The 26432-nt window shown below is 36.3% G+C and overlaps 1 protein-coding gene across 2 annotated transcripts; it reads left to right on the top strand.

The window, feature by feature from the left end:
* Window positions 1–5: 5 nt before the first annotated feature.
* On the top strand, window positions 6–14272 carry LOC126817111 (uncharacterized). 2 transcript variants are annotated; one of them, XR_008787827.1, is made up of 8 exons: window positions 6–615; window positions 3789–3940; window positions 6063–6232; window positions 7287–7447; window positions 8575–8739; window positions 9333–9423; window positions 9948–13304; window positions 13344–14272. XR_008787827.1 is itself a non-coding variant. In XM_050543924.2 (7 exons), the coding sequence occupies exons 1-7, from the start codon at window positions 350–352 to the stop codon at window positions 10167–10169; spliced, it is 1227 nt and encodes a 408-aa protein (XP_050399881.1). In that variant the 5' UTR covers window positions 6–349; the 3' UTR covers window positions 10170–14272. The 2 variants fall into 2 exon arrangements, 1 of the variants encoding a protein (XP_050399881.1); XM_050543924.2 differs by having other exon boundaries at window positions 9948–14272.
* Window positions 14273–26432: the final 12160 nt, after the last annotated feature.

The following is a 26432-nucleotide window of genomic DNA, read 5'->3' as shown; positions in this document are numbered from 1 at the left end:
GCATAAATGGTTATTGACGATTTCGATCCAACAGGTCGAGAATTGGCGCAGTGGCGTTCGGAATCGGCATGATTCAATTTATTTGTTAGATGTGTTATTATCGAACGGTTAGAATTTATTTGTGCTATTGTATTGTCGGTGACATGGCGTTGGTTACCGGAAATTTGTAGATTTGCAGTGAATAATCTGAGTAGCTGAACTTTGGCTTTGCTGAAGCGTGACTCATGACGCAATTTGACCTCTTCATTTGCTGCAGGCTTTTCATTTGATAGCGTTACTTGAGGTGTGTCGTTCATATCGCCAACATGTTACTACACTAAAGCGTTCTGGGGACAATCAGCCTTCAACTATGGCGTCCTCAAGGACATTTTTCGTCGATCGTACGTTTGTTTTTTTGATTCTGTATTTACTTCAAGTAATACTTGGCATCGAAAGTGTCCCGTTAGGACAACACACGCCTCCCGATGCAGGCTGTGATTTGATTGGGAAATTTTCGAGCCCAGGCGTTTTCTATGAGCATTTTATGAAGCCAGGGATTCCCTTGATTATGAAATCCGTGTTAGAAGATGTCGAGTTTCCTGCTTATTTGAACTGGAAGGACGATGATTACCTCAGGCAAGTAGAAATAAATTCTATTTTTTTTTTTCTTTTATTGACTAGTTTGTCATAGTTTGGGTCTGTTTTTGTTTTCCTTTTCCTTTCATACCTTTTCTTCAGTCTTAAGCCTTGACTTCTTGACTTTTTTAGCCAAGTGGCGTGGTTTTGGTTTTCCGCTTGTACATGTTCATACATGACAAGCAGTATGGTCGCTGCCCAACCTTGTTATTCTCGAAAGGACCTAGTTTGTGTCGATTGGACATTAAACCCCATGTACAATCATGACAAGGATTGGGTCGCAGTCCAACCCCGAAATTAAACCCCATTCCTCTCTATAGTTATTAATCATTTTGTAGAAAATTATATTTCACATTCAGAACACTAAAATTATTGATTTAAGATCATTTGTAGCCAACCTAGAGCCTATACATCTGGAATTTGGAGTGTGTTTAGTGAATCACAACAAGCTGACAAATATCCAAGAGCAAGGCAAATAGTTTTGGCAGATACTCGCCAATTGATCTTAACAATAATCCCATTGTTATATTCATCATCATACGGTTTTCTTCCAAGAAGTGAATCTGCCAAAGAAATAATCTTTTTTAAACTTTTAGAGGCATTTATTAACTGGATAGAGCAATAATTGAATAAACTATAACACATACTTATGGGAAAAAAACATCTACCGGTACCGATATACTTACTTATTTGGGCTTGATAATGTTAAGAGAACACTGTTCGAAACAGTAGCTGTGTTTCCATAAGTATGTGTCAAAGTTTTTAATAGAAATAGCATAAATGCGAATTGTTCAATTTTCTAGGCTTTGATGAAGCTTTTGGTTGTTAACAGCAATGGGGGGGTTGGATGGCCTAATGGTTAGCATGTGCGAGCTGTATCGTAAGGTCTGTCATTGAGTCAACTGGCGTGGTTTCGAATAGCCAATTGTACATGTACGTGACGAGGAGTAGGGTCGACTGTCCAACCTTTTGGGTTTTCTCCTGGTCCTCCGGTTTCCTCCCACTGTTAAAGACCCCTACGCGCAAGAGAATTATTGAAATATGATTAAGACAATATGTTAGTCCCAAAATGACCTAGTTTGTGTCGAGTGGACATTAAACCCCATTTCTCTCTCACTCTGTTAGTCAGCAAATTACTCATTATCATCCAAGTAGCGAATATCCTTTGCCATACTGTAAAATAAATTTTTAACATAAGATAAGAAATAGCACACATATTATTCCGTTGTTGGGTGTGATTATGGTACATGTAATAAGTGACATGAATGAATGAATAATTGTATTCTTTTATAAGTAGGACTATCGATATGCCTCTGCTATTTTATAAATAAATTGCTACATACTTTTTGAGTTTTCTCTGTTGTTATTTCTATTTCGTTGTGACTGGTAGGCCTATATGAGAAAGGCATTATTATTGTTATTACTAGGCCCTACATTTCTTTAATACAAGACAAAGCAAATCATTTGCTATAGCCAACATATATAGTTACAGCTTACATAGAATATATATGATTTAATCACACAACAGTAATGGGTGTTTGAATTAAAGATACATTATGTAAGGTTTAGATAACGAGCTTGCCTTTTTTTGCTATAATAGTTCGAAAATAGATAATGTAAAATGAATAATTTGAAAATTTCATTCAAATTACTCTATTGCAAGCGAAGATATTAGCCTTTGAAGGTTTGACAAGACGTGTGCAATAATTTCAACCACCGTACTGGTTGTTGAAGCTAAGTCTCCCTCCTCCATTTTTAAATTAAATCAAAATATGGCTGAACCGTTCTAATCTATTTAATATCAGAGAAAACTGATGCTATCGAGAGTTGATTACGTCCTGGATAAGTTCATTAATGTCTAATGAATAATTTAGAAAACATTTCAGGCCTAAAGAAAGACCTGCAATAGGCAGATTTAGCTATTGCATAATGTATGTTTAGTTTAAGGAACATAAAAACAAATACAGGTCTTTATTTTCAGTTATCAACTTCAATCTATCCTTAGAAAAATAAAATGCAAGATCACACATTTTCCAAGAAAGACACTTGACCCATTTTTCGTATTCATATTCAGAAACCAGTTTGCACCAGTATGAAGTTTTTTTTATTATAGCTACTTTTTATACGCCCACATTTTCATGTTCTCAAATAGCGTAAGAAAATGGTATATCAAGGTTGTGGACCCTATAGAGGTCACAATTTTTATCCGATTTTGTTGAAACTTGAAATGTAAGTTTATAACCCAAAGATCTTGGTTCCTTTCGATATTCGCACATATCGGACCTTAACTTCCTGAATTGTGGCCCCTGATTGTACGAAAAATTGCGTTTTTAGCTTGTGGATCCTATAGAGGTCATAATTTTTATCCGATTTAAAAAAACGTATTATTATATCACCGTTACACCCCGAGTACGACTGAAAATTGACAGACAAAATGGCTGCCGTTCGTTCAGTTCCTTTCGATATATGCGCATATCGAATTGTAATTTCCTGAATTATGGCTCTTGATTTTAGGAAAAATCACTTTCTTGTTAGCTTGTTCTTTATCCATCTCTCGAAAATGTGGGCGTATCCTGCCTGGCCGCCGCTGGTTTAAATTAATAATAGAAAAAACCTAAACCATGAGATTTCTATTTATCTAGTAACACCCAACAAACTCAACCACCATATCTACCCAACAAACTCAACCCCCATATCTACCCAACAAACTCAACCACCATATCTAGGGATCACGTGGCTAAGGGGGTAAGATGCTAGCTCGCTAGCCTGGAGGTCGGGTGTTCGATCCCTGCATTGGCCAAGAAAGTTCATCCAGATTTTCCGGCGTGGTTCTCCCTTGTCAGTGATGCAGGACGGAGGGGCTGACAAGGAAAGCTGTCTAGTCGTTCGGATGGGACGAAAAACCGAGGTCCCATGTACACATTGGCGTGCACGTAAAAGATCCCTTGGCAGTTGGAATTCGATATAAGAGTAGGCCGTAGTGCCGCTGCCCGGCCAGAATTTCCCTCATAGCACACTGTACATGTATGGCGTATGCCCGTCTTCATTAGCCCAGGTTAGGAACAGAACAGTAGGACGTTAAACTCCATTTCATTTCATTTCAACCCCCATATCTACCCAAAATACTTTCTGGAGTTCTGTCGCTTACTTTTAGTTTCCTAACATTTTTGTAGATCTAATTTTGGAAGTGAAAAGATGAAAGTTGAAAGCCAAAAGAAAGAGAATCGTTTAAAAGAATCTGTAAAGCTGAGTCTTGATGAATTTTTGGACATTTACCGCAAGAAGCCAGTTTATCTCATTGATAGTATTACACAGAAAATGAAAGGTAAAATGATTCTAGATTTTTAATTTCAGTTATTAAATGTTTCTTTGATTGGCATTTAGTAATTGAACATATTATAATATACACAAGGTCCAATTTTATGGATACACAATTACATGTACTGAGCTTAATACTAAGTATCCTCGTCGAAATGTTGCTTAGTAGTATTAAACTCAGTAATTATATATCCACAAAATTGTACTTTGTATCAAATGTTTCGTTGCTTGTATAATGTAAGTTATGTATGTCCTCAATTCTCTGAAATTTGAGAGAGCAGGATGTCCTGTTAAGGATGTGTCACATGTATGTCAAATTTAGATAAAGTGTTTGAGGTTCTACTTGCAGGGCTATAATAGTTTAAATATAGATAATAATAAAGAATGAATATACAATGTATTAACAATTTCAAACTGAGTGAACTGGGTCATGTGTTAGCTCATTCAGTTGCTAAATGTACATTGTATCTTAAACATACATTATGTAAGATTTAGATAAATAACTAGCCATTCTTGCTAAAAGTAGATGATGTAAAATGAATAATTTGAAAATTTCATTCAAATTACTTTATTGCAATCGAAGATATTAGCCTTTGAAGGTTTGACAGACGTGTGCAATAATTTCAACCACCGTACTGGTTGATCGAAGCTAAGTCTCGGTCCTCGATATTTGTTTAAATCAAAGTATCGCTGAACCATTCTAATCTATTTAATATTGTGACCGTGAGGTCCGTCAGATATTACAAGAGTCTGGAATGGTTCTTCAATTCTTTAATACTGGAAACTTATAATAACAATTATCTACATACACTTACAGGACCACGGATAACCGACTAGTACCTTATGCTACTAATTCGGATAGACCTAAATGACTGACGTATCAAGTACATGTACAACCACATATTTATATGGAATTACTTCTAATCACTTGGCTAGATCAAGTGTTGACATAAATAAGCATTGATGTAATAATGTACAATATAAGAAATAAAACGATGGTAAATAAAACAATTAATAGATTAATCATACAATTGACATGTTCACCAGACAGGCCATATTGTCAGTTACTTTCTATCTATAACAGTATTTTATAAACAATAAGGGATTATAATAAATTAATATGTCATTAGGATTACATAACATTTCACCCTTGGCTAGTCACCTTTTAATAGCACACATACAATTAATGTTTTAAAGGAATAGAATAGTTATTGTCCTGAGAGTTTAAATAAATTCAATTTGAAGGCTTTCACTTTTAAAATTAATAATATATTATCTTAAATATTCAAGATTTAAATTATAACATATAACTACTATAACCTGCACGGTTATAATATCGATGAAATCTGATACCATCGCGAGTTGATTATGGCCTGGATTAGTTAATTAATGTGTAATTAATACTTCAGAAAACTTTTCAGGCATAAAGAAAGACCTGCAATGGGCAGATTTAGTTTAAACATACATTATGCAAGAGCTAAATCTGCCTATTACAGGTCCTTCTGAAATGTTATATAAATTATTAATTAGACATTAATTAACTTATCCAGACCTTAATCAACTCTCGATGCCATCACTAGAGTGTGATATTTAGTGGATTGGAATGCATTTTGTGAAGAATGATTAAACGTAAAAATGGATAACTATTAAAGCAAGAACTGTCAACTCTTTATCTAATCAACCATAATACCCCTTTAAACCATTTATTTGTCATATAAATTACTGGCTATAGTATGAGGTCATAAATATATAGAATGTTCAAACTTTGTGTAGATCTTATTGAGGTATCGTAACTATTTTCTACTTGGACAACATATGTACATTTAGGACTATAAATGTCAAAATGTCGGTGAACTAGCTTAGTGTCTGTTCTCTAGCAGAGTTTACTGTAGACAGACAGTCTAGGTTTAGTATGTAACTCTGCTTCTACATGTAATTGCGGTAGATTGTTTAAATGTTCAAACTTGGTGTAGATGTTTGTTGTAGGGTTTGCCATGACTTAGTTTGATGATCTGCTTCAACTAAACAGATACACAATTTAGGATTTTTTATCCGTGTTTAAAATTTTACAAAAAAATATTAAAAGTGATTTTATTTCCTCCTTTGAAAAATTATTTTTATGGTTTCAGATGATATGATGTTGCCATTGACTCTCCAGTGTGGAGGTTTTGAACGTTCTATACATGACGTAGTTTTATGGTTTAGTAGCGGTGGTACGAGTTCCGTGTTACATCGTGACCCGTTAAATAATCTACTGTGTATTTTAGATGGTAGCAAGGAGTTATTGCTCATAGATAAAGTAAGTAAATTTGTCCATCTTTAAAAGCCAATATTCTGCATAAGTCAATGGTTTCATAGACATGTTCATATTTGATTGTCTCAGCTATATCGTGAGGTCCAGAAAAAACATGAGGACACTATTTGAAGTGGAATAATTGAAAAAGTATTGTACCTCACTGTTCACTTTGGGAAGGGAGGGGGGGGTGGCTGAATGGTTAGCGCATGTGCATTGTATCATAAGGTCTGTCATTCAGTCAACTGGCATTGTTTCAATACCCCGGTTGTATGTGACCAGGAGTAGGGTCACCTGTCAAACCTCGTGGGTTTTCACCAGGACCTTGAGTTTCCTCTCACGGACCATGTTAGTCCTGAAATAACCTAGTTTATGTCAAGTGGACATTAAACTCTCTCCCTGCTCCCACTGCTAAAGACCCCTACGCACAGGCAAATTATTGAAATAAAATTGAACCATGTGTTAGTCCCAAAATGACCTCGTTTGTGTCAAGGGGGTTTAACCCTCCCTCTCTCTCTCTCTCTCTCTCTCTCATGTCTGTTTGATCAACCATGCTATGATGAAAGAGTGTAAATGATTTGGTATTGTCGTTGACATTGACCAACATAGGATTATAAACAATACACTAATCTTCTCTCTGAGCAGGTTGTTTTCGATAAACTCGATAATAAACGATCCCATAGTAGAATTAGATTTCATCATTAGGCAGGAATTTATCATTGAGCAGGAATTTCAATATGTTAGTCTCAAAGTACCCATAGGACATTGAATTTTAAATCCTTTTCTTTTCCATGTACATGTAGAAGGGGTTGGGTGGTCTAGCGGTTTAACAGGTGCATGTGAAATTGTGTGGTCTGTCATTGACTCAAGTGGTGTAGGGTTGCCTGATCAAGCTTGTGGGTTTTCTGCTTGACCTCTGGTTTCCTGCCACAGACCATATGTTAGTCCCGAAATAACCTAGTTGGTGTCAAGTGGACGTTGAACTCTCTCTCTCGTCATTTCATTGATAATTTTAAAAATACAAGTATCTATAGGTACTGATGTTATTGTGTTTTTGTAGAAGTACAAGTCTGTTGTGGAATCGGTAGGATTTGTAGAAAATGGTGAATATAGTAATATAGACGTAGACAACGTCGATAAAAAGAAATACAAAGATTTATTGAATTTGCCTTGGATTAAAGCCCATGCGGAGAAAGGAGACTGTATTTTTATTCCTCAAGGGTAAGTTAGAATCTTTAGTTTGTTTCTGTTTTGGAGGGAGGCAGGTGTCGCAACTTCTTATAGACTTCTTAACTGGCGTTTCGATTCCTGGTTGTACGTGACAAGGAGTATGGTCGCCTGTTCAACCTCGCTGGTTTTGTCTGGGTCCTCCAGTTTCCTCCCACTGCTAAAGACCCCTACGTGCAGAGAATTATTGAAATAAAATTGAACCATATGTTAGTCACAAAATGACCTAGTTTGTGTCGAGTGGATGTCAAACCCCATTTCTCTTTGTCTCAATTTCATCTTTTGATGATAATAAGTTGTCCAGGGCCCACTCCACCCCACATGGTTAATTCAGCCCAGACTGGAACTAAGTTATCAATCATTGTGATCTTGAACAAAATGAGTAATATACCTGATTCATTTTTAAATAAAAAGAATTTTAAAGCTTTAATTGTTAGACATTATTTAGTGATATCAGCAGAAATTCCTGTAGAAATAGAATTCTGACAATTCAAAAGTTAAAAAGCTGGAAGTTTTTTTCAGGTTAAATGTTTCCATCTTGGATGAAAATTTCTCTTTTTCTTTTGATTTTCTACTTTTTATGCCTCCATGAATTTTGATTCTGATAACTCTCACTTTGGGTAAATTACACTTGACTCTGGTGATCAATATCAGTTGGTAGCTCGGTTAAACCGTTAGAACCCAATCTAATTAAAACACAGATTATATTTTGTTTTGTTTTTTATAGTTCAAAATTTTGTTTTACTTGTCTTGAGTACACTAGGATCTGGAATGGTTGTTATATAACCTGCGTTCTGGTTGATGTTAGGGATTAGCCAATGAAATGTTTTTTACGGCTAGTTCTTGGCGTGCTGTGCATGGAACTGTGGGTATCTCTCTAGAAACATGAACGCTGATTGGTTAATCAAATGTCTGATGTTTTAGGGTAAAAAAACGCTCTTATGGCCCCTGACGCATCATTCCAGTGCAACCGGTCAGATCTTTATTTAGTGTAGGCCATCGAAAGTATAAAAAAACGAAACAAAATATAGACCTTTATTTTAATCAGGTTGTGATATGACCCTTATAGACTCGTCACCAGTAACAAAAAATTGATAGCTTTTAATTCTATTCTTTTGTAGTTGGTATCATCAAATACGGTCAAATGGAAGAAGAAATATGGCTGTCAACTACTGGATTTCGCACCGCTGGTGGTTCGATCATCCCAGCTGTCGCCTGTTCGAGAAATTTAATAAAACTGAACCAATCAATAAATATCCCTACGCATCACCAAATGAATTTGTCAGGTAAGTTAATTAGATTTGATATTCAGGATTGATATTGATGTGACAAGGATAGTGTCTAGTTGTTCGGATCGTATGGAAAAACCGAGATCAAGTCTACACATTGACATGCACATAAAAGATCCCTTGACAGTTGGAATTCCAATAACAGTAGACTGTAGCCACCCTGTCCTGGCAAAATTTCTCTCATAGCACACTGTATGGTGTAAGCTCATCTGAAGTAGACATGGCGGTGCAGAAAATTGGGACATTAAACCCCTATTTGTAAAATATTGAACTGTGTACTTTGGATCATTGCTTTCAAAAGAAAAAATAAATCTCAGAAAATTGTTGATATGAAATTACTGTCAAATGAGGATGAAGTTATTGTTAACAACTGTTATTTTGCATAGAACAAAATATATTTGTAAGAATATTATTATTACAGAATGGATAATTCAGTTTTCTTTCATATTAATTTTAATACAGTATGTATTTAGTTATAAAGAAGTATTATGTTTTTTTTATTATTATTATTGTTATTATTATTACAGAATCAAATTGATTTTGAAACACTTCTGTATTTTTTTTTTTTAAAACCTATATTTGTTTTCTAGGTACAAGATGTTAGAAGCGTATAAAGATTTAGATATCGTTGCTAAAAATAACTTTCTTGAACCAAATGTTGATAAAACCAAACGACTTAAAGTAAGTCCTTTAAATAGATGGAAATGGTACTTGGGGCGGGGGCTTTCCCATGGGGGGGGCCACAGTGGTTCAGTGTGTAACGGAATGGGTCACAAACCAGGAATTCCTGAGCAGAAAAAGTTTCCAGCTCAACATCCCTTGTCAGTGATGCAGAATGGGTAATGGACAGTCAGAATGACATGGAAAAAGTGTCTAGTCCTTTGAATGGTACTAAAAACATGAACCATGTATTCACTGAGGTGGGGGTGGTGGATGGCTGAATGGTTAGCATGTGCGTGCTGTATCATAAGGTCTGTCATTGAGTCAACTGCCGTTCTTTCGATTCCCAGGGTGTATGTGACAAGATGTAGAGTTGTCTGTCCAACCTTGTGGGTTTTCTCTGGGTCCTCCAGTTTCCTCCTCTGCTAAAGACCCCTATGCACAAGCGAATGTGTTAGTCCCAAAATGACCTAGTTTGTGTCGAGTGGACGTCAAACCCCATTTCTCTCTCTTTATTGATTGGACAAATTTCTTTTACTTTTCAGTTGTTTGAGTTCATAAATTTGGATCGTGACACCTATCTCACTTGGGAAGAGTTGTACAATTTTGATATTGATGCTGCTGTGACGAAATTCTCTGATGTTCTGGCCCAAGATTACCGACGACCAGAAGAATTTGTGAATGACGAAACTGAAACAAAGGCAGAAGAAGGGAGTAAGGAAGATATAAAAAATAATGAATCGAAGGTCCAAAAAGATGAGTTATGAGGTCCTAAAAAAGTATTTTGTAAAACATGTATTCCATTATCAACTAATAATGGGTTGGTTAATGTCGACCCAAAAATGTTGAGTTTCTATCTTGTGACATTAAGATTAGTCTCCAAGAAAGATTATTCAGAGTTTGAAGTTTCAAAACGTCTTGACGTGAGAACTCAGAACATTTAAAATTTGCTCTGAACATTTGAAATTTGAGAACTCAGAACATTTAAAGGTTGAGAACTCAAAACATTTAAAAGTTGAGAACTCAGAACATTTAAAAGTTGAGAACTCAGAACATTTAAAAGTTGAGAACTCAGAACATTTAAAAGTTGAGAACTCAGCATTTGAGATTTCAGAACATTTGAAATTTGAGATTTCAGAACATCTGAAATTTGAAGAATCTGAACATTTGTAATTTAAGAACTCAGAATATTTGAAATTTGACAACTCAGAATATTTGAAATTTCAGAACATTTGAAATTTGACAACTCTGAACATTTGAAATTTGACAACTCTGAACATTTGAAATTTGACAACTCTGAACATTTGAAATTTGAGAACATATCAGAATAGTGTCAATGATCAAGGAACATTCCATAGATGAAAACATTCCAAGAAATGAACATTTGAACTAGTTTGAAAATGTCCGAGATTAGAATTGAAAATATTTTGAGAAAATGATCATAACAATGTCGGCTAGTCAATGAATCTGAAAACATTCCTCAGATAAAAACATTCCACAGTGCTAAAAATCAAATATTAATTAAACTGCCACCGGTGAAATCTATTCCGTTGACCTCAGATAAGCGAACAATTTAACTTTTTTGGGCCATTATGCAAAAAGTTTCAAGATGGTGTTATGTGAACATTCTAAATACTAAAATCTAGTCCAGATTTTAAAAGTTGTAGATTCCAGTCCAATTTGAAAAATTGTTAGATTGTGTTTCGTCAAGGGTCTACATATCTCTAGCTTCAAGGATTCGCAGAATGTGTTTTCTAGCTTCAAGGATTCACAGAATGTGTTTTCCAGCTTCAAAGCTTCAGGTTTGAGTAGGTAATATGGCAGGTTTGTAGGAATGATTCTAATATTGAGATTGGTGAGAAGAAGCCATAGAAGTATTTTAAAAATATCTTAGTTTTAAAATTCGCTGTTAGCCAATGAAAAGGGCTGTATTTAAAATATTTCACTCTTAGCCAATGAAAAGGCTGTATTTTAAAAATATCTTAGTTTTAAAATTCACTCTTAGCCAATGAAAAGGCTGTATTTTAAAAATATCTTAGTTTTAAAATTCACTCTTAAACAATGAAAAGGTTGTATTTAAAATATCTTAGTTTTAAAATTCGCTGTTAGCCAATGAAAAGGTTGTATTTTAAAATAGTTTAGTTTTAAATTTTGCTCTTAGCCAGTGAAAAGGCTGTATTTTAAAATGTTTTAGTATTTGTAAATAAGACCTTCTAATTGGAATTAGAACTATATTATTATTTCCAAGCCAGTTATTCAGTTGATCACTGCATCTGAATAGATGGATCCAGATTAAAAACATTTTTAACCCCTTTAGATAGTCTTTTAAAAATTGGGGGGTTGGATGGCTGAATGGTTAGCGTGCGCGCGCTGTATCATAAAGTCTGTCATTGAGTCGACTGGCGTGGTTTCGAATCCCCGGTTGTACGTGACAAGGAGTAGGGTCGCCTGTCCAACCTCGTGGGTTTTCTCTGGGTCCTCCGGTTTCCTCCCACTGCTAAAGACTCCTACGCGCAAACGAATTATTGAAATAAAATTAAACCATATGTTAGTCCCGAAATGACCTAGTTTGTGTCGAGTGGATGTTAAACTCCATTTCTCTCTCTCTCTCTCTTTTAAAAATTTTATCTATTTATCTACCGTAAGACTTCAATCCCAATTTCATTTATTTTCTGTCTTGAAAAGGATGTGAATTTTTCATTGTGTAGCAACTATGCTCATAACCCAACCCTAAATCTAACCTTGTGGGTTTTCCTCCCACTGCGAAAGACTCCCCCACGCACAGTCAAATTTTTTGAGAAAAAAAAATTAAACCAAAAGAAACCTAGTATGTGCCGCATGGATATTAAACCCTATTTCTCTCTCTCTCCGTCCCTCTTTCTCTCTCTAAACCTTAACCCTCAGTCCCGGTAAATGCTTCATTATTAAAAATTTTGGTTTGTTTTAATGGAATTATCAATCCGGTTATTTCGTTTGTCAGGAACCAGCAACTTACACCATTGATTTATAATCGATTACGAAATGTATCTCTGTTTTTATCTATAAATAATTTTTGTATTAAAAGTGTTCGTGAAAGTTACTATACCAATTTTAACAAATGCAATTGAAATAATGAAGTCAAAACATTGAATATTAAATCCATTAAATTGGCACCAAATTTGACCTTTGACCTCATTTACCCTAAGCTACTTTTGGAAATGTGACATACATGTACATGTCACACTGGGCTCCAATGTTTGTAAAGTGACAAGAACATAAGGATTTTCAAAAGTATATTCAACTTTAACTTTGCCATATTCAAAACAAAACCACATTATGCTGTGGCTTCAGACTTTACTACACTGCCCTCGAAGCTACTTCTCAGACTATGCCTTTTCCACCTGGCATGCAAGCTAGTCTTCAGTCTGATAACCCTGATCCAAACAATGTCATTGATAAGATTCACACCAAACATAGGTCAGCAGTCTGACCTCCTTCTGCTATATCCGAATCCAAACTTGGGACCCAAATACAACGGCCCATCAAAGTCACTGGCACTATTTCTTGTGGAATGCCATGAATCAGTTGCTTCCCTCTACAAAACAAAGTCTAATCCCACACTTGGAACACTGGGTGGTGGTCTGTTGTCCTCACTTGTTTTACAACGCCCCCGCTTCTATACTTTGACTAACCAGTGTCTGTATTTGTCAAAGCAGATCGAGTGGACGTTAAACCCCATTCCTCTCTCTCTGCTCTGTCAAAGCAGTTACCTACAATGCTTGCAAGATGGTCAACTGTTCCACTGAAGTAGATGAATTTACCTACAATGCTTGCAAGGTAGTCAACTGTTCCACTGAAGTAGGTACAGTTACCAAGATGGTTGTCTGGGTCATTTCCAATTTTCCAAGTTTCTGTTTGCAAAAGTTGTTTAAACTTTCGTAAGTTGTTTAAAGTTTCCCAAGGCTGTTTAAACTTGCCTAAGTTGTTTCCACGTGCCCGAGTTGTTTCCGATTGCTGTAACCTTGTTGGTTACTTTTCCTTGGATCAAGGCCGAGAGCCTCTAGCTTGTCTTGCGAGGGACTAGGTATGGATAACTCCCAAACCTTCTAGACCACCCGTTGTGAAAACGGTCTAATTCCAGGTATTGTTCTGGCTGGATCGTTGGTTGTCTAGTGGTTAGGACTATTCTTCTTTAATTGGATCGTTTCCAGTTCCACGGGATAAAATATCACAATACCCAAATGGGTTTAATGTCGTTTATAGTTCTGTTAGGCACATACAATTTTTACAAAAGATTGGTAGGTCTCACACTCTTGACAGAATTCAAAATAAATTGTACTTAACACTACGTACGTTTACAGCAATAAACTTCACGTCCGATAAATTCCTAATTAAGAATATCGTACTAGTTAGATTACGTTAATAATCTAACCTGCCTACGATGTAGAAACGTGTCGGTCAAGACTGAGAGCCGTATCTTGACTTGCTGTACGTACCTGATATCTATCCTATTGTAGACCAAAATCTAAGACAAAAATTTGAGAATTAATTTAGAGCTTATAAACCTTATGGTTAATTTTGTTATAAATGACACGAAAGTTACGAACAACTCGCTTACAACTTTGCATGTCTATATAGAAGACATATAGGTTGTTATTCACCGAATTTATATGATATGATTTATGTAGAAATGACCAAGTTACATAGTTGTATCATTAAGCTAATAGAATCTGTCAAATGGGTGATCTCTTAAATTTAGAATATACATAAGTTCGTCATTATATAATTTCCTCTTAAGGCCAGACCAATTTATTTTCTTGTTTTACGGATTTTTTCTGGAAAAATCTGTAAAGGCAGGAGGGAAAAAAAAAAAAAAAAAAAAAGACCAAAATTGTGTAAAGGGCAGGGGGAAAAAAAAAAAAATACCCCCAGAAGTTTTTGAGCTAAAATGGAGTGAAAATTCAAGTTTTATGGAATAACGGTATTATTTGTCACTTTATATTTATCATAATAACTATTAGAGTTTGGGGTTCACTGAATTTTTTGGTGATGATGGAAAAATCCAAAATGGCGGAAATTTAAAATGGCGGCTATATTACTTTAAATTTATAGGCATTGCAATATCTTCACTATTTCTCACTTTGCATGCATCATATTGAGCTATATGAGGGTGTACAGGGTTGCTGAGTCAATTAATAAAATTAAAATTAATATGAAAAAAATTCAAAGGGCGGGAATTCAAAATGGCGTCTATATTACTTAAAATTTGGTTGTACTGCAATACATTTACTATTTCTCACTTTATATTCACCCTCACTGCACATACTTGGCACATGCCCGTCTCTAATTAGCTTTACGGTGCATAAAAATGGGACATTAAACTACATTTCATTTCATTTTCCTGCATAAAACCAAAACAACCTTTAAGTGAACACATTTAATAAAATAAAAGTTGAAACAGCTATTTTACAGTGTTAAAGTCTAGTGACATCTGTTTTGGGGCTCCTACTTAATGTCTTTCCCTTTCACCATGGCTTCCTTGCCATCATCTTACATTTTTCTTAGTCTTTTTACATTTCTTTTCCCTCTCACTATGGCTTCCTTGCCATCATCTTTACATTTCACACATATCGGTCGAACAACACTGTATTGCGCTTGCAAGCTTTGAATGTTTTGATCTGCAGCAAAATCTGAAGACTTAGCTACTCCACAATGAAAACAAACTGCAGGTAATGATACAGTGCTCTTTGAATAGTAAGTTGTTTCCATCGTGGAGCAACATCTCAATCCTTCTCGGACTATTATAGAACTATTATATTTGCTGGAATGTGGGAAGAGTGGGGAACCACATGTAAAAGAATTAAGTTCTTTGAGACGATCAACAGCTTGTTTCTCTATATATGTTAGTTTAGTTTCAGAGTACACACACCGTGGTTTCCCACATTCGACACATAACACCGCATCTCTTACTTTAGTAGCATTGAGAATTTTTCTATTCTTTTTGTCAATTTCCTTATTTTGGGAAGACAGCATTAGCGAGGGCCTTGCCAAATCATTTGTTGCTTGTCCATAAACAGTTTCGAATGATTCATATTTATTGTTGGATGCTACCACAGGATCTGGAACGAAGGATAGGGTATCAAACACTTCATCAGGAAGTCTTGGTGGGTTAAAGAGACAGTAAGCACAGTTTTCTATCAGAGCATTCGCACATTTTTTAATTTGAAATGTGTAATTACGTAAACGACAGTGCTTCTTCATGAAATCTTGAAGTGTTGCTGATTTTTCTAGATCAGGTTTTGTTAGTTTGTTTTCAATCAGATTTTGGTCTATCAGATCCTTCACAATCTTAAAAAAGTCATCAATTGATTCTTGATTTGCAGATGGACTAATAACTATTGGTTCCCCTTTTAACTTCAAATGACCAAATCTCTCCTGCAACAATTCTATAACAGGTGCTACTGATTGGATGAGACCCTCTTTAAACGCAGGGTATCGTCTTGCTGTGTCTCTGGCTGCTTTTAGACTATTTATACCCCTCATCTTCATTTCTAGATTGTCTGTCATATGTTCTCGAGAAAGACTCACATTTTGCAAAGCAAGATTAAGATTAGAATTAACTCGTTCCGCTAAATTGGCCCAACTACCCATAGGTGCAGTGCGAGCAGTTATAAGAAAATCTAAATCTAACCACATGAACATGCAGATGGCTGCTATTTGAACCGAACCAAATGTTGTCCGATGATCTGGGCCACCGTCTGTATACATGATCAAAATTGGGTGTTCAGCGTTTACTTGGGTATCATCCTGGCTATAATGTGTTCTTAATATATTGGTTGTTTCACAACCATGGCGGATGGCATTTGACGGACTGAAAACCTTATCTTTAACCGTCACAAAAGCTATTCCGTTGAAGAAGGAACTAGATGCAGCCTCAGGGATATCACATTTGAAAGTAACTGAGGGGATAGCACCACAAACATTGTAGTCATGGTCAAGAGCACTTATCGAAGGGCCTGATTTCGGAGCCAGAGAACGATTATGAGGTCTTACTCCTGTTGAAACTGGTAATCCTGGTTCTCCAATTGGCACAATAGCCTTGTCATCCATCCACAAGAAATCTGTAAATTCTCTATATTTTACCGCAAAGGCTTTGATGTACTGTAGTTGTACTGCTACATAGTGACTATCCTCATGCTGACCTCGTATTTGTCTGGATTGAATAGTAAACTTAACTTCAAACCTTGCCGTATATCGCAGTGCTGTTATTGTGTTTGGGTTAGTTGGCCAGAATTGTAATCTCACCCATTCGTTTGATGGGATCGGAGTGTTTTCGGGCAACCGCTTTTTTATAATTGACACAAGGTCTTCAATAGATATTGCGTATGGTAAGTACATATGTTGACCATGACGTCTCTCATGTACAGCTAGATTTATTTCATTGAAATAATTGTCAAGTTCGGTCCAAAATATATCAAACTTTGAATTTCGAGCATTGCCGTTCATCTTTCTTAAATCCCATGTGAGTTCAGGATCCTGGAGGGAGATAACTTCTTCCACACGTTTATCAATAACCTCCTGGTCTTCGGTTTCTGCAGACGAGCAGTCGTTAGTTAGAAATCGATACAAATTTCTGAGGACTGCTTTGGGTGAATTTGTAGCTTGTACATATTTGTTGAGGAACTGTTGCCTGATGTATCGTGTGGAAAATGTAGGTATATATTCACTTATTTGCTGTACAGTTTTAACTGTTTTATCATCTGATCTTTCATCTTCGGGTGGAAGCTTCCAAATGAAATTAATATTTCCCAAGTAATTACCATGAAAATATGTGTAATGGGCGACAGGATACGGAAGTTGCATATGTTCTAACCATGAACGCCTGTCAAATCGCTCTTCTGGTAAGAATTCAACCAAATCAAGGAATTCGTAAGGTTCTTTCACAGACAAGGTTGCATCTAATGCCATGTAATCAGCTCTAATTGGACCTGTGAGTTTTTGGATTGGGGTTAATGAAAAATTGATGTTTGGATTCCTCAGTGGTTCCATGGAAGCATTGCGCGCTTGTGATCGAATGTTTTGTTGACATAAAAAGTCAGCATACTTCTTCAATATGTTAATCAAGCCTTCCACAGCATTGAATAATTTAGTAAACTTCATGGTCCATGGAATCATTAAAAAATCTGACATTTCATCTATCAATGACCTAAGCTTACTCTCTTGCATCTGAAATTATAAAATAGAAGAGGTTATCAAAGGAACAAATGAAAATCAAATTCCGTAACAAAATGAATCCCGTTTTATTCCCTGAACACTTAATTTCTCAACAAACTCTCAGATTATCATCTTACAGTTACACTCCAATATAAAAAATCTTGTCAAACATTTGATGATGCCACTCTACAACTTGGTGTCAATTTGCCATCTCTAAAGGAGAGTCCACATAGCTAATATTCTTTTGGCAAGCTTTGTTGATATAATTGAATTGTTGACCACAACTCCTGCAGAGTGAATAAATTCTATACTATAACTCCCCTACTAAAAATCAAATGTCTATTACATAAAGGTTGTGTTTCATTGCTAGTTATTGTTTTGTGGCGGGTGCTGTGCACAGGGCAGGGTACGCTTACCCCTCCGGAACACCTGATACCACTTTTCATGCCATATGAAAAGTCCACATAACTAGTTTTGTTTATTGTATGTATGTCTATGTCTTTTACTGTTTTTAACAGTTTGCTTTGTTTGGATATTTTAATTCTAGCCTTGTTCTAGAAAACAAAATCTACCTGGGGAGGTCCTTTGTGACAGGCCTTGTTGTCATAATATCCAGAAAATTTTTGGAATATATCTGGAATTTGTAATCCACGATCTTTAAACTTATGATGCTGTGAAGTAATATACCATAATGTATTGTGGAGTGTGCTGACAAATTGCTTCCCAAGACTATTAACATTATGGGCTGTGAATCCAACATTCATTTCTTTCAACAAACTAAGAATGTCATTAAACATCCTATGGTCTTTTCTAAGATTGTTATAATTTTTTGAGGGGGGTAAACAATCATACTTTATGTTACTGGACATCATTTCATCAAAAGCATTTTTTCCCTGCTTATCGTTGTCACCACTTGAAGGAGTTGAGTTTGATTTTGAACCACTGACTTTCACTTTGCAAACAAGAAAGACTGTTACAAACATCAGATTAAAATCTACGATGACATGGAGGGGTGTTGATGCGTCTACGATGTTACCATTTGTCGTAACGTCTGAACTGGAAGCGGAATCAAAGGCCATAATTTTTTCGATGCGCAGTCCATCATCATCTACAATGCTGGGCGTGGAAGAAGTAGGAAGTAGGCCCACTCTCTCAATTGCTAAATTAGCCAGTTCACCCACTGTTCGATCGAGGCTTATTCTTATCAGGCACTTGAAAGATTCCAAAGCTCTTACCACTTTCACGCTAAAATAGCGTGAATCCATTGTGGGGCTTGAAAGGCGAAATCAAATGTCACCAACAACACGCCTAGATTAGTCGTATTGAACCATCATGGCGAATTTATTGGCCAAAGAGGAAGTGAAAACATATTTCATTGGCTGGTTATAAGTAGGATTAATAAAAGAATGCACACGATTGGCTAGGTGAAAACTGGACCGGTATTCTACGGAAAGAACCGAATGGTCACGGGATGTCACCAAATACATTAGTAGAGTAGACGTAGCGTTTGGACGAGCGAGGCTGGCATTGTCAAGGTTTATGGAGGCAGCGTTTATGTGAATACTTTCGTTCGAGATTTGGGTCGTCGATATTATTCTGCTAAGGGGTCCCGCTAATGGGCGAATCAGGAGCAGAAATCGCTATAACACGGTTCATGTCGCTATACGGACCGACATGATCATGATGTCGCATCTGAAAATCGGGATTTCGGTCGGTATTTTATTTAACATAAACTCAACTTACGTGTTTTGACAATATTATGTAAGCTCACATGTCCAACACTGATTAATTATCTGACCAATAAAATTAGCACCCTTCTATGACGATCACAGAATAATTAACACCAATAAAATAAATAACGGCTCACCATCCTCACGTTCGTAAAACATACGACGCAACTTTCATTTTTTTTTATAAGCTACCACGTATTTCATTGGCTAACTGATATAGCTAATCCAATCATTGACTTCGTTACATTATCACATGTGTTAATTATACATGTTCGGGGCCATGACTTCTCATCAAGTGAGCCGGTGTTCTCAAGTCTTGGCCCGGAAACATGAATAATTATTACCTGACATCGGCTTGTCGGGTAATAAGCAAACGGATTCAATAAATAATATATTTTCGGCAAGAATCTTGAAGTGGCGGTAAATTCCCGAATGTCGCCCAAATCCGAATTTTTTGCAACATGATGTCGCTACTACAAGCTAGCTGCTATTCCTATTGACAATATTGCGTGCACTACCATTTTCATTACTTTTACTGTTACTAAATTTCGTCAGTTTTAGAAGTCCAGAAGACGATTTTTTTTTTTAATCGGGGATTGAAGGTTGATTTTTTTTTTCATCGGACACAATTATGTTTTTTTTTTTTGGGCGGGTTCTAGAAATTCAGGTCGGCGGATCCGTAAAACAAGAGAATAAATTGGTCTGGCCTAATACAGTTAAACAATTTCATGTCCCTGATTCATATCACGTGACAATTTAATGTAACAATCCTGGGCCCTTATTCACGAAAACTTAAACTAAGATACAATCGAAATTTTAAGAAATACTGCAATTCAATTGGCTGACCAGTAAAATCAATTTGCATATATCCAATGAAGTTGCAGTATTTCTTAAAATTTCGGTTGTAACTTAGTTTAAGTTTTCGTGAATAAGGGCCCTGTTTCTTGTTTTGGGCTGAAAGCTAATTAATAATTACTGATATACTGAATACCTAGGCAAACTAGTTCACGGAATGTTTTTAGAATATATTGCTATCATAAGTCAATAATATACCTACTATACATGTACATATGTATATTGTAAAATATAAATACGATAATCATATTCAAAATTCATTGAATAATAACATAATAATAATACAATAATTAACATGAAAAGGGTTATATATACATATCAAAACATGAACAAGATTACATTGCCAAGTTTTTTTAGTTTCTCAGGGGGGTTGGATGGCTGAATGGTTAGCGTGCGCGCGCTGTATCATAAAGTCTGTCATTGAGTCGACTGGCGTGGTTTCGAATCCCCGGTTGTACGTGGCAAGGAGTAGGGTCGCCTGTCCAACCTCGTGGGTTTTCTCCGGTTTCCTCCCACTGCTAAAGACCCCTACGCGCAAGCGAATTATGTAAATAAAATTAAACCATGTGTTAGTCCCGAAATGACCTAGTTTGTGTCGAGCGGACGTTAAACCCCATTTCTCTCTCTCTTTTAGTTTCTCAGATTCTCCTCAAGTCTATATTGTACACCACGTTTGAATACCCCTGATTTTTATTGCTTTAGGTTCGAAAGGAACATCTTGGAAAATATCTGATGTCTTTTCCCGCCCACATCTCACAAAAAAAAAAGAAAGAAAAAATATTTCAATTATTGTAGATTGTTATTTTATAGCCTTCTCCTCTACTTCTCTAACAGTTTTACCTCTATTAAGAAAATGTGAAACCTCTGTTTCTACAAAATAAAACAAAACAAAGTAGTGTTGGACATCCAGCCGATAAAAAGTAGTGTTGGACATCCAACCGATAAAAGGTAGTATTGAACATCCAGCCAATAAAAGGTAGTGTTGGACGTCCAGCTGATAAAAAGTAGTGTTGGACGTCCAGTCGATAAAAAGTAGTGTTGGACATCCAGCCGATAAAAGGTAGTGTTGGACATCCAGCCGATCAAAGTTAGTGTTGCACATCCAGCCAATAAAAGGTAGTGTTGAACATCCAGCCAATAAAAGGTAGTGTTGCACATCCAGTCAAAAAAAGGTAGTGTTGCACATCCAGCCGATCAAATGTAATGTTGCATATCCAACTGATTTAATATAGCAGTATATTTCTTTACATGCAGTGCTAAGACATCCCTATGTTTGCCAAGTGTGTCTAGGTAATTAAGTACTGCTCCCTGCAGTTGGCTAGTACATGTATTTCTAGATAATGCAGTGCTCTGTAGGCCTTCATGTATTTCTAGAAGTGCTCCCAGCAGAATTGGCTAGTAAATCGATATCTAGATAATATAGAATTCTCTTCTTGATGTGTTATTTGGCAACCAGGGGCATAATTCACGAAAACTTGAACTAAAATATTTTAAGAATGAAACTATTTCATTGGATGAAAAGTCCTAAATATTTAGTTTTAAGTTTCTGTGAATGAGGCCCCCAAGTGAATTACTGGGTCCTGTTTATACCCCATTTGTTTATAAATCCCTTTTTAAAACAACATTAGTTTTCTTAAAGCCCTCTTTTTATTGTGGGGGGTTGGATGGCCGAATGGTTAGCACGTGTACACTGTATCATAAGGCCTGTCATTTAGTCAACTGGCTTGGTTACTGGTTTCGAATCCTCGGTCGGTTGTACGTGACAATGAGTAGGGTCGCCTGTCCAACCTAATGGGTTTTCTCAGGGTCCTTCGGTTTCCTCCCACGGCTAAAGACCCCTATAAAATAAAACCATGTTAGTCCCAAAATGACTCTATCTCTCTCTATATATATATATATATATATATCTATCTCTCTCTCTTTTTTTTATTGTGATCATTGATCAGCATGTTAACTTCAGCACCGTGCTGTAATAAATCAGCGTATTTGTTAATCCTCATTTTTGCCTTTTTTACCCTCAATACCTCCAAAACAGACTGCTTTCAAGCTACATTATCCCAAGCACGTTTTGTAGCGCTTCATGACATCTTCATTCTGTGTCGCGATTAATGAGGGTAGGCTGGCACTTTCTACAGCTCGTAGTATAGCTGTTTTTCAGCTATCGCATCTGTAAATGTTAGCACAAACAAATCAACAAATCATCATTTATTTTACTTCTTTTTATAATACGTAATTAAAGGGAGATAATACGACTAAAGGGAGACAATACGACAGTTAGCCCCATATGAGCCTCAATATCAAGGTTGTTAACATCTTCGTACACCAAATGCGCGGTAGCCAGAATTCTGTCCCGAGAATTGCTGGACGTTCTCATCTTTTAGAAAAAATAATGTCCATGGGATCAGACGTCTCGTCAAATGAAGAACTTAATTCAACCTTCATTTCATTCCACATTCAGCTTTTTTTACAACATAAAATACATTGTTTTATATATACATATCATCAAGGATAAATAAATATTTAGTTAAACCTCCATGTTGTTGGTTGCCATGACAATGTGATTGATCCTTGTGTCTGGTATTCAGCTCTTATTACTAAGGTAGCAAATAACTCCACATTATCTTGGTTCCAGCATGTATACTGGGTTTCCGTATGTTTACCACATCAACGCCTTTTATGGACATGCACTCATTCGGTGTCCCGGTTGGTGGCATTTCCTACATTAAAATAATTATTTATATAGCCCTGACAATTCAACTCAGCCAGCTGGTCTCGGGTGCTTAAAATAAGTACAACTAATGTAAAATTACAACAATCACAACACATTAATCCATAAAAAAGACATAAACAAAAAACAAAGAACATTATTTGGTTAAAGCTAGCACTGTATTCATTCAGTGGCCGGCCTCGCCACAGTTCCAACAAGAATACTGGCCTTCCCTATTTTCTATGGCATTAACACTGCTGTCCTGGTAGACTACATTTACGGCGTTTCCACGGCCGGTTGGACAATGGTTTGACTGACATCGAGTTAGACTAAATATGTACGTCTATTTTACAAAAATTGTTTTCGCAGTGAGGCCATGCAACTGAGCATGAACAACAAATTTATTCCTTGGTATGGAGGCCCGGGTCGACTACATTCCGCAGGCAGGAATGATCCATCCCTGTGCGCTCTATCGCTGCAGGGTTGCCTCTTGACTGGACGCCTCTTCATAAATTCCTGTTTCTGCAATGTTTGCCTGTATTTTCTCCACAACTCTATAGAGAGAGTGTTGTATCGTGGTTGTAACACACAGATTATGTAACAAATTGTCTGTTAATTCCTCCCAGGTTCTTCTCTGCTTTCACTTGTGATTATTTATGGTATTCAGACTTCATTTTGGTTTTGTAAGACTAACACAGTAAAAACGAACTTCCTTCAACTTTGTAGGTGCTTTTAGATTTTTGATAACTTCTGCTTTTGCAGAATCAGGTTGAATGCCGTCTTTAGAAATGATGTGTCCTAAATACTTAACTGATGGTTTAAAAAATTCACATTTTGAAGGTTTAAGCTTTAATCCAGCTGCCTTTAAGCATCTGAATACTTCTGTTATGTGTTTTAGATGTTCAAGAAATGTTTTGGAATGGATAATGATGTCGTCCAAAAATACCTCGAAAAACTTGTGTAAACATCCTTTCATCAATTTATCCATCATGTGTTGAAAAATTGAAGAAGCTGTAGAAATGCCGAATGGGAGGCGATTGAATTCATAGAGGCCCATGAAAGAAGTAAAGGCTGTTTTAGATTTTGAGGACTCGTCGAGTGAAATTTGCCAATAACCACTCATAAAATCCAAGCATGTGAAGCATTTAGATCCCCCCCCCCCCCCCATGAGTAAATGACGTCCTCCATATGAGGAAGAGGGTAAGCATTTTGTCACAGTTGTTGGTTAAGTTTCATATAATCAATACAGAATCAATACGTTTTATCCGGTTAGGGAATCAAAAAAATTGGAGGTGAATAAGGGCTTTCGGAAGATCTAATTATGTCTGCTTCTAACATACTCTCAATCTGGGCCCAGTTTCTCAAAATCTTAACTAAAGATAAAATCCAAATTTTAGTAAATACTTCAGTTTTGATTGGCTAAGCACTAAAATCAATTTAATATTATCCAATCAAATTACTAAAATTTGGATTTGATCTTAGTTAACATGTCGTGAAACAGGCCCCTGTTCTTGAATGGTTTCTTTAAGATTAAGAGTGACGCGATATGGTTTAAGTCAACCAGTTCATGATCTCCACTATCTCAATGAGCCGGTTTTTGTTCATATGCGGCGATATGGACCTTGTCGTCTAATGTATTCGAATGAACCGAGACGAGTTTCCTCGCTATGCGGTCCACTTTTAATCCATTAATAAAAAATATTGATTAATGACTTTTGAATCAGCGGATTAGCCATTTCGTCAGTGGTATAAGCTTCTTCCGCGACCGATATAATTCTATCTGCAAACTTTTGCAGAGTCTTACCGTAACCTTGTCTTAATTTTTTTTAATTTTAATAATGCAAATTGGGTGTCTGCCATGTCGCTAAATCTATCCTTTAAAATTGTTTTTAACGCATTCCACGTATATTGGGGGTATCTTTTAATGTGTCTTAATGTATAGTCTGCCACGGTTCAAGTTAAAGTTTGCAGTGCCAAAATACGCATACTATTATCGTCTGCGTTGACAAGGATACCGCGCATTTTCTCCACAATTCATAGTATACCTATTATCTGTGCTCAGTTGACTGGTTACCTGAAAACTCTTTGATGTTTACATCCTTACGTTGTCTCAAGTTTGTCATGGACGAGATTATGTTCATGCTTGGTTTCTTTTTTTATCTCAAAAAATCCCTAGAATTCAGCATTTTTTACAACATAAAATACATTTTGTTTTTTATATATACATATCATCAAGGATTAATAAATATTTAGTTGATCCTCCATGTTGTTGGTTGCCATGACAATGTGATTGATTCTTGTGTCAGGTATTTGGCTCCTACTACACCACATTGTCTTAGGTATTTTTATTTATCTAAAAAAAAAAAAAAAAAAAAAAACTCAATTTGGCATGGGCTACATTTTGTTTTTTTATATATATATACTTTACCTCAAGGGATCTTTCACAAACTTTCACTCCAACCCTTTGATCCGTGGCAGTCACAGTTAAATCCCTAATGTTCTTCCAGCCCCTTGCCATGATCCCAACCTGAGACATTTTAGTCAAAAACCAATGGCATACAACTCGACCAACATTTCCCAGTCTATGTTAATAGTTATCTGATTTCTACATTAAAACGTGGATTGGTTAAATTTTTATATAGACATCCTTTAAGCATTCTATAAAGTACCTGTAACGATTTAGAATCTTCTGACTTCTTTTCCAAGGATCTCTTTATTTCTAGAACAAAGTTATAGAAGGTTGAAGTACATGTAACTTGTCTTTTGGTGGTACAGAGCAAACATCGTCTCCTTGCAGCGTGATTTTGTTTCGTGTCAATAGTCCGCAACCACTGTTGTTCAAGGCACATCCGCCATGGTTCTACCATAGATGTTATCTTTTTTCCAGCCCGTCTTGTACACTTTAGATTCGTTCTCAGTGGGTGCTTTGCTGTGATAATCTGACAGCTTCATGGTAAGTCTGACGCTGCTTTGTTCTGTAGGTTCCCGTAAGATATTCGGATAGTCTATCTGGCTGATCCAACAGAGGAGCTGTTGGTGACGTAGAGTGGCTTTCTCTTTCTACGAGCATGATATTGTCTGTAGGAGGGTGACGTGGAATATTTTGGGGTAAATCATTTGACTTATTAAACTTGACAGATAAGGCTTTTCTAATTTTTCTACCAATTTTGGAATAATGGAAACATTAGGCCAAGACTACGATAACTATAAAGATGATACCGGCCCCAATGGCATAATGTCGCCAATTAAGCTGTTTTTTCTCAGGTTTACTGGATTTAAGGTTATTTAGTTCTTACAGTAAATGAGACATAGGGATAGTTTTAAGCCCATGCAATTTCCTGGGTAAATTTTTCTAGGGTATAGTTTTGAAGCGTGGTTTGGATAGGTGCCCATAATTTTTCCATAGACACATTAAACGTGTTAATTATCCAGTCGAAAGAGGGTTTATCAAAATAGATTTGTTTTGATAAAAAGGAAGGCATAGGGGTAAGTGGGGCACGGTGGACCATTTTTCAGATATTCTAAGTTTACTCATTTCAGTGACA

Source organism: Patella vulgata, chromosome 4 (assembly GCF_932274485.2).
Source record: "Patella vulgata chromosome 4, xgPatVulg1.2, whole genome shotgun sequence".
Taxonomy (NCBI): Eukaryota; Metazoa; Mollusca; class Gastropoda; family Patellidae; genus Patella; species Patella vulgata.
The sequence above is the reverse complement of the archived record's forward strand: the minus strand, read 5'-3'. Positions and strand labels throughout refer to the sequence as shown.

Coding starts and splice junctions, on each gene's coding strand:
- LOC126817111 (XM_050543924.2), top strand. CDS start 350: ATGGCGTCCTCAAGGACATTTTTCGTCGATCGTACGTTTGTTTTTTTG. Junction 616..3,788: donor AAGGACGATGATTACCTCAG/GCAAGTAGAAAT, acceptor ACATTTTTGTAG/ATCTAATTTTGGAAGTGAAA. Junction 9,424..9,947: donor ATAAAACCAAACGACTTAAA/GTAAGTCCTTTA, acceptor TTTACTTTTCAG/TTGTTTGAGTTCATAAATTT.